The sequence below is a fragment of the Chaetura pelagica genome, unplaced genomic scaffold (genome assembly GCF_000747805.2).
Source record: "Chaetura pelagica isolate M959 unplaced genomic scaffold, ChaPel_1.0 scaffold3, whole genome shotgun sequence".
Classification (NCBI taxonomy): Eukaryota; Metazoa; Chordata; class Aves; order Apodiformes; family Apodidae; genus Chaetura; species Chaetura pelagica.
The window spans coordinates 14,553,936-14,563,590 of record NW_009952974.1 but is presented as its reverse complement, the minus strand read 5'-3'; the positions used below and the strand labels follow the sequence as shown (position 1 = coordinate 14,563,590).

The window sequence follows — 9,655 nt, the reverse complement described above, 5'->3', positions numbered from 1 at the left end:
AAAGAGAAATCACTGAAATCACATCAGAAGAAGAAGAAATAGAAATGGTGCAACACATTCACAGGGAATTTTCACCTCCCTCCAGATTACTAAGGAGAAGAAGATCTCTCTCTCCAACCTACATTGAGTTGATGCGCCCTGTATCTGAATTAATTCGACCCCGTTCACGGCCTCCTGAGGAAAGTGAGAGAAGATCCCCAACACCAGAGAGAACTCGACCACGCTCACCTAGCCCAGTTTCTAGTGAAAGATCACTCTCCCGGTTTGAGAGGATGGCAAGATTTGATATATTTTCTAGATACGAATCCATGAAATCTGCTTTGAAAACTCAGAAAACTATGGAAAGGCAATATGGAGTTCTGACTCAGCAGCCTTTCACCCTTGACCATGCTCCTCGCATTACCCTGAGAATGCGCTCACACCGGGTACCTTGTAACCATAATACCAGGTTCATTCTAAATGTCCAGTCAAAACCAACTGCCGAAGTGAAGTGGTACCATAATGGTATTGAGCTCCAGGAGAGCAGTAAGATACATTTTACTAACACCAGTGGGGTATTAACTCTGGAGATTCTTGACTGCCACATCGATGACAGTGGAACATATCGGGCTGTATGCACAAACTACAAAGGGGAATGCTCTGATTATGCAACATTAGAGGTCACTGGAGGAGATTACACTACATCCTCTTCCCAACGGAGAGATGAGGAAGTACCAAGGGCAATCTTACCAGACTTAACAAGAACAGAGGCGTATGCAGTCTCCTCATTTAAGAAAGCATCTGCTACAGAAGCAAGCTCCTCAGTAAGAGAGGTCAAATCAGAAATGTCAGCAACAAGAGAATCACTTTTATCATATGAACACTATGCTTCTTCTGAAGAAAAAGTCACTGCAGCTGAAGAAAAATCATTGGAAGAAAGGACTGTACACAAGGCATTTAAAAGCACTCTACCAGCAACAATCCTTACAAAACCACGGTCAATCACAGTTTCTGAAGGAGAGACTGCAAGATTTTCCTGTGATGTTGATGGTGAACCAGCACCAACAATAACATGGTCCCGTGCAGGTCAACCCATTGTTTCTTCAAGGCGCTTCCAAGTAACACGAACACAGTACAAATCTACCTTTGAAATTTCTTCAGTCCAGATGTCAGATGAAGGAAATTACGCTGTTGTGGTGGAAAACTCTGAAGGAAGACAGGAAGCGCATTTTACTTTGACCATTCAAAGAACAAAAATTCCTGAAAAAACAATTACATCACCTCCAAGAATCAAATCTCCTGAGCCTCATGTAAAATCTCCAGAGCCAGTTAAGTCTCCTAAGCGAGTGAAATCTCCTGAGCCCATCAGCAGCCCACCAAAAGCAAAGTCACCACCTGCAGACAAAAAAGTACCATCAGAAAAAGTACAATTATCAACTGCTTCTCCACCAAAGATAAAACAGCATTTGAAAGCAGAAACTCTTGGAGATAAGGTAAAGTTATCCTGTGCAGTTGAAAGCAGTGCTTTAAGTGTCAGAGAAGTGGCTTGGTATAAGGATGGCAAAAAACTGAAAGAAGACCATCATTTCAAGTTTCATTATGCAGCTGATGGCACCTATGAGCTCAAAATCCATGAGCTCATGGAATCTGATAAAGGAGAGTACACCTGTGAAATTATTGGGGAAGAAAGTGTTTCAAAAACTAACTTCCAGTTTACTGGCCAAGTATTTAAAAACATATATTCCCAGGTAAGAAGTGTATCTGAAACTCATAAATCAGTTCAGAAAGATGAGGTGCTTACAGTTTCTACCCAGAAGAAATCAGCAGTGGCAACTGATGAAAAAGCAGCAGTTCAAGAAGTCATTAAAAAGTCAGTTATTACTGAAGATATCAAACAATTGAAAGCAGAAATTAAAGCTTCTTCTACTACAATGACAGTGTCTGAAGGGCAGAAAGTGACACTGAAAGCCAACATTCCTGGTGCCTCTGAAGTAAAATGGATGCTGAATGGAATGGAGCTGAGAAATTCAGATGATTACAGATACGGTGTTTCTGGAAGTGATCACACACTAACTATCAAAAAGGCTAGTAATAAAGATGAAGGTATACTCACCTGTGAGGGTAAAACTGATGAAGGCATTATTAAATGCCAGTATGTTCTGACCTTTTCTAAAGAGCGCTCCAATGAACCAGCATTTATCATGCAGCCCAAGTCTCAAAATGTCAACGAAGGACAAGATGTATTGTTCACCTGTGAAGTTTCTGGGGATCCTTCTCCTGAAATTGAATGGTTTAAGAATAATCAACTTGTAAGTATTTATTTAATCTATTTACTAAAAAAATATATTGAATTATTCATAAAACTGATCTTAATGAAAACTTTTTTTTTTTTTTCCTCCTCAGATTGCTGTTTCATCACACATCAGAGTAACACGCTCTAAAAACATATATTCTCTAGAGATTCGAAATGCAACAGTAAGTGACACTGGAAAATACACAGTCAAAGCAAAAAATTACCATGGGCAGTGCTCTGCTACAGCATCTCTGACTGTACTCCGTAAGTTTGTTCTCCAGGTCTTGTGTTCAGACTAATCACAACTTTTTGCTATGGTATGCCTACTAAAATGACATAAAGCGCTGGTAATGTTAATTTAGGTATTTTTAACAAGTTCCTGTTTATTTTGTGTATTATATATATGGAATTTGAACAGCATTAGAAATCTTTATGACTCCCAGAGTAGCACACAGATGCTCTATTAAATCAATAGATGCATGTTAACAGAAGGCTATGAGCATTCCTTCTAGGATGACTGTGTTAAGACCTTGGTGCTGGCAATTACTCTTTCCTCATTTACTACCAGAATCTGTTCCAATAAACAGCCATTCCAGTTACAAACTTTCATGGTAACAGCCATAACTGAACTGGGTTTAGTATTTTATTGACTGTATCGTATCCCAGTTCCTAGCATCAAGGGGTTGCTATGATTTGCTTGTATGATTGTGCTTGTGTTTAAAGGAAAGCTACAGTGACTGAGCTTTCTGTTGCCTTTTATAGCTACAGACCAATGCAGTGAAATAGACCTTCCTATGCCATGCTTATAAGAACTTGAAAATATTTCATTTCTACAAATGTGAACACACCATTTCTCAATGTTTAATTCTAGTAATGGTTTTAATAGGAAATGCTGTGTGATGACCTTTTTAAAGTATGTTTTTCCTTCAAGATCATACATACTAGTAACAGTTCAATTTTCTTATAAATCAGTTGATTTGACATCTTTAATCAAAAAATTATAAACAATTTTATACTCCACTGCAGTTTTCCACTGAATGCAAACTAAGCTATCTCTTTATTTTTGTGAAATTAACCACATAGAACTGCATGACTTTGTTCGTTAATGTGACGTTATTGGTTTTTCCTTCTATGTTTGTGATGCTCCCAGCTCTAATTGAAGAACCTCCAAAAGAGGTAGTATTGAAGACAAGTGGCGACGCAAGCATGCACGAAAGTTTCTCTTCTCAGTCCTTTCAAATGGCTTCTTCTAAACAAGAGGCTTCATTCAGCAGTTTCAGCAGTAGCAGCATGACTGAAATGAAATTTGCAAGCATGTCTGCCCAAAGCATGTCCTCCATGAAAGAATCCTTTGTAGAGATGAGCTCCAGCAGTATTATGGGGAAATCTAGCATGTCTCAACTGGAGAGTTCAACTAGTAAAATGCTTAAATCGGGTCTGAGAGGTGAGCAATACAATTACTGGTAGAGTCAGTGCTTCAAATATTCTGCAGTAGTCTTCAGATTAAACCTGCTGCATGGCTTACTGAAAACAAGCTAACTTGGTATTTCTTCTCCTGTTTTGTAAAGGAACACCACCCAAAATCGAAGCTCTCCCATCTGATATCAGCATTGACGAAGGAAAAGTTCTGACACTGTCTTGTGCCTTTTCGGGTGAACCTGCTCCTGAAATAACATGGTACTGCAGAGGGAGAAAAATTACCAGTCAGGACCAGCAAGGCAGATTCCACATTGAAACCAGTGAAGATCTAACCACCCTGATCATCATGGATGTCCAGAAGAACGACAGTGGACTTTATACCCTGAATTTAGGAAATGAATTTGGTACTGATTCTGCCACTGTGAATATTAATATTCGATCAATTTAGAGAGCTTGATCTGTATTATTTACACTTGTCTTTTTACAAGTGATTAATATATGGACTGAAATACCTGATCTGTAAATATAAAAAAAAATAATATTTTTGTACCTTCCTGAATGAGACAAAGTCCAAAGCTATACTTTATGACTTATAGTCATTATTGACCTAAGAATTTTAAACACTTTTTTTCACTGACATGTACATACTGTATATAGCCGAAGTTAACGGTTATGAAGTTTTGTACCATTTATTTTATGACATTTTGAAACGTAACTTTTGGAACTAACAGTTGGTAGGAGAAAGTTTCCTAGCAAACGACTACCCTGCTCAACATTTAACTAATTTTTGCGCCTCAACTCATTGTTGATGTCTAAGAATGCCTCAACAGGTAGAGAGGCTCCCTGTTGAAGATTACCTATACCTAAGAGTTGATACTGTGCATAATATTTAATACATGCACAATATTGATATTGAATCAGAAATGTAAGGCATTGGTCTTGTTTGCAATTACCCTCCTGTAAGCAATGATTTAATGTTTTACATTGGATCTGATTATGTCGTAATTTCCATACCTGACTGACAATTTTTGGACAAAGTGCAAGCGGCCAGCACTTTGTTCACCCACTGCCTGTGTACTGTTTCTGACATATTGACTACCTGAATAGCTTTTAAAAAGTAACATCACCTGGCCATCCCCTTAATCAACAAAGCTATTTAGGTACTCAAGTGCAGCAGCAGTACTGCCTCTTGGAGGTTCGTAGAGTGCAATGATTGAGTTTGTGTGGTAGTATTAGACATCCTGTAGTCACTTCCAGGCAACTAAGCAATGAACCACAGTTTGAAAACAAACTGTTGCTCCAACATCAAATATCGCCCTGCACTTCAATTTGCCTTAGTTCTCCTAATGTAGTAATAAATCTTGTTGTAGCTGTTGAACCTCCTTGGGATAGAATTGTTCATTTCAAATAAAGCATGCGCTTTCTGCACCATAAAATCTGTGACTCCTTGTTATTTATTTGTTATGCTCTGTTTTTATAGTTCCTGTACTACAGTACAGAAGAAGTTGCTGAAAGAAAAGACTAGGTAGAAATGCAATTCTCCAATGTAAACCAGGTAGCTGTTGAAAAGCAGAAACAGAGCAGCCACCAAATAAGCTTTCTTCATAGGTTCCTAATTGACAAAGGATACATTCTAGCACATGCCTAAGCATCATGCTGGTATTATTATTCCTCTGATAAGTGAATTTCCAGGCCTTCCACTACACCCTATAGGGATAAATTGATAATATTTTGTCTTTAGAGCTGGTCTCTGCTGAATGTGGTTAAAAAAACTGCCTCCAGGAAACCCAGCTATTGCCTCCTTCTTTTGGTAGCTGCAACTAGTATAGGTAAGTTGACCCTAATTGCCTGGACCTAAAAGTTCTTGCCTCCCACAGGTAATTCAGGGCCCATGCCCCAGCAAGTTCTTCATTCCTTAAGTCAACTAACATACCAGTAATTGGAGCAAAGCCTGTCTTTACATTCCTGGGGAGGGATCACAAATCCCATGCAGGCAGGTCACATTTTAGGTACCTATGGGAAAAGAATATCAAGGTCAAAGGAGCAGCTCTGCCTCCAGAACTCACTCTGGTAAGTAGAAAAAGCTTAAAAGCAAATACAGTCACAGCAATGCAACACTGCTTCAGAGGCTGTAAAATTCCCTGAAGTGGAGGAAGGACAATAACTAGCAACACTATGCTTCACTACGAGTCCCAGCATACTACTCAACTAAAAAAAAGTTCAAGTTCATCAGAAGAGATAAGCCGGTACTATGTTTAAAATCCTATTCCAAAAAGACTTGCTGTAGAAGCAGAATTTTTTTTCCCCCCCCCCCATAAATGTACACTATCAACCACTAGCTAACCAAATGATGCAAGAAATCTAGTAAGTGGGGAGTGAAACAAAGAACAAAGTAAAAAATAAAGATTTCAGAAGCGCTAAATTTTGAGTCAGGGCAAGGTCCAGACTTTTGCAAGTGATGGAACCAGGAACATTTAAAGTCATAAAGATAAAAGAGAAAATAACTGCATGGTATTTCTTCCTTAGGGAGGAAAGTAAGAATTATTAAAATGACATTTAAATTGCCATTTTATTTTCATCTTTAAAGAGGGTTCTAAGAAAACCAAAACAAAAAAACAACCCCAAAAAAAACAAAGAACCACCTCAAGAAAGCTTCTCATTCTAATTTCATTAAATGTCGAAAAAAAAACCCAAACACCTCAACCCAACAAACTCAAGACACAAAAAACCACAGGTAGTCTTGTTTAACAAACAGCTAAATTGTGTACATGGCAAATAATAAAATTAACACTAAAAATGCACTAGTAATGCACCTCAGCAGAAAGTAATAGCCAGCATCTGCAGATTTAACCATGGACTCTCCTCCACAAATGCTACTGGAAACTCAATCTTCAATGCTCCCTATTAAATCTAGACGTGAACTTGATCAAGAGGAAAGCACTGGTGTGGCAGTGTAATCAAGTTCATTCTGCCTGTAACTCTCTAGCCCAACTCTGCACAGTACTTAATCAAGCCCACCTAACTTTAGGTAGATGAGTCACTCACATGCCTAAAAAGAGGCTTTAAAGTCCTTACAGGCTTTGCTGAAACACAGCTTTAATAAATAACTTTACATGCCAGCTTCCTGAGTCTGTGTTTTTACACAAGCCTGCCAAGTGAACGCTAATATAGTGTGACAGTGATGAAGTCATAACCTAAAGATTCAACATTTGGTTTAACAGAACATATCACTAAACAGTAACATTTTTTGAAACCACAGATTAAGCAGTTTATGGATAAAGAAAATAAACATGAAAAATTAACATTACAAATTATCTGCTTATTATCTTCAGGCAGAATATTGGGATTTTTAACTGTACAAGCTAGCATTTGCTCTCTTTAAAGATAAAAAACTATTGCACTATGGGCTGAAGTTCCAAAAAATAACGTACCCCTGATATGGTAAGACTTCTAACATATAACTATGGACTCTTAACATTTTATGTTTGGCAGCCTGAGAAAAGTGTGAAGGTGCGTAGCTATAAGAACACTAAAACATTGGACAAGAAACCCTCGTCTTAACATTTAACTTCTTACCACCACCTCCAGTTTCAACTTTTCCCTTCTTAGGGAGAAAAATTATACAAACAGAAGACAAAAACCTCATATCTCTGATAAAATATTAAAGCTTATCTAAGTTGGCTTTTTGGGTTTTTTTGTTTGGTTGGTTTTTTTTTTTTTGCCTTCCCCCTTTTGGAAGATGATAATGTTCTAGAACCTGGCTTTCAAGAGAATAATAGAAAACTTAATGTCTATTAAAAAAAAACACTACCACAAGAAAAACAAAAAACCCAAAGCATAACAAAAGTAGAAAAGAAATCTTTTGGTCACTCCCACACTGGAACATTCCATAGTATTACCAGCAGCAGTACAAAGAAGAGAGGATGACAGAGATAATAAGGTACTCTTACATGTCAGAAAATTACAGTTAGTGCATTGAAAAATAGGAATCAGACTCATGTAAGGTAATTACAACCTGTTACTGCAAACCAAACATTGTGGAAAATGCCTAGAAAACCTACAGGATGCATACAGAAAGGGAAGTTACAACAAGTAGCCAAAGCAGTGTTTATCACAAGAGAATATGAAACACAGGGGAAAAAAAAGCTACTCTTAAATCCTGCCCCTCAACAAGATTTAAAGTATTACCTTTGACATCTATAGTTGACAGTCTTGCAGATGCCTGTTTACTCTTCCCTTTGAAAAAAAACTGAAGGAGGCCTGTCTTTGTGCTTTCATCTTTAGCCTTCTGTCCCATGCTGGTTAGAACAGTCAGGATGTAGCTATGGATACTGGCACATAAATAGCCATGATGAAAGGGCCCTGCCACGAAGAAAAGGGCAGCACCAGACAGCAAAGCAGGGAAACAGTCTGACTACACACATGTCAAACAACATTCTCAATTGTCCATCCAGATTTAACAAATATCAAAATGCTAAATAAATTAAATTCCTAAATGACACCTTCCACTCACTGCTGTACAGCCACAGGGGGAGGAGAACAGGCAAAGCAATTCCTTCAGAATGTTTTAAAGCACTGGACATTATCTTCTAGTAAGCTTGCTAGTGTGCTAGTCAAGCACTGCAAAATAGTGAAGCACTCAGTTCACTGCTCGAGTTCCAAGACAGTGATAATTCTGAGGCTACACATATACAAGTTACAGGCATCAGTGGAGCTTGACAAGTGAAATAGAAGTCTGTATGATGCTTTGGTCCAGTGTTAAACAGTGGAAATCTTCAAGATGGCAACTGTAGATTTGGGTACTCAGGTTCTACATAAATTCCCTTTAAGCAGTAACTTTATCTTCCAGATCTGGAGCAGAAACTCTTGGGTTCAGCTCTCAAAGCATAACACCTGTAACAGGCAGGCTCCACTTGAACTCTTTTAAAGCAAGCTAATGGGGAACGTCCAAAAAAAAAAATTATTTTTCATACACAGACATTTCCTTCATTCTGGTATTATACCCCTTTCAAAAGTTATTAACTTAACCCACACCAGCAGGAACAACAGCTACACTACAATACTTACTTAAACTGATGGTGGTGTAACAAGCAAAACCTGAGTTTATGGTTTGTGAAAATAACCACACAAAAAGCTGTGATTTCAATTCTCAACTAAATTAATTACATTTTAATGCAGAAGCAACCTCAGGAAGTATTCCTATCGCAAGCTTGCTTTCTCCGAGTAACTGTTGTAAGAAGTTTAAAGCCTCTGAACACTGCCATCTCAGTATTTACAAATCTCCAAATGTAATGGTATCAAGATCTTTTGCAGTCTCAATACTCATGGACCACTGTGATTCAGTCAGCTAAGTATCATTTTCAGAAACTATTTCTTAGCTCCCAATAGAAGAAGTATAATGGCATACTATTTTTTATTATTTCATTGACATAAATTTTAAGACTTTTTGCCAGCTTAGCATTGGTACATATAAAAAGATTAACTTTAGCAGGAAAATATTAGATATATACACGGTCATCATTCCAGCTTTAGTGACATGGAGAAACCCAAAACACTGCTGAAGTAATTATATGCATATTTTGTGCTTGAATCTAATTATTACAACTTTGCCAGTATTTAAAATTACCACTTACTACTACATGCACTGGTCAGCTTTTGCACAATGGGGAATTGTCGCGATCCGCGATCTATTAGATCTCCTTTTTGGAGTGTATTAAGCTTATCAGGATTTGCTGAGAGGTCCACACGTGGGTATCGCCTCACACAGAGGAGACAGGGGCTTATGCCCTGACTTTTTTGAGTGTGTAACTTGCTCAGTGCTTACTAATATTTCCAACGAAATGCACGGTTTATTGTGGGGAAAACAAAGCAATTTGGGGCAGGAGGTTCAAAAGGAGTGATTAAAACACATAAAATATATATGGGTACACCTTAGTTACACACCTTATTTACTTATTTAAGTGA

The 9,655-nt window shown here is 37.9% G+C and overlaps 1 protein-coding gene across 1 annotated transcript in view; it reads left to right on the top strand.

Annotated features, from left to right (window-relative positions):
* TTN (titin) overlaps window positions 1-5,127 on the top strand; it is a 248,597-nt gene extending 243,470 nt beyond the window's left edge. Inside the window, exons 312-315 of the mRNA XM_009996323.1 lie at window positions 1-2,288; window positions 2,383-2,536; window positions 3,423-3,716; window positions 3,841-5,127. Of these exons, the coding sequence (XP_009994625.1) occupies window positions 1-2,288; window positions 2,383-2,536; window positions 3,423-3,716; window positions 3,841-4,139 (3,035 nt within the window). The 3' untranslated portion in view covers window positions 4,140-5,127. The remainder of the gene's footprint in view (window positions 2,289-2,382; window positions 2,537-3,422; window positions 3,717-3,840) is intronic.
* The last annotated feature ends 4,528 nt before the right edge of the window (window positions 5,128-9,655 follow it).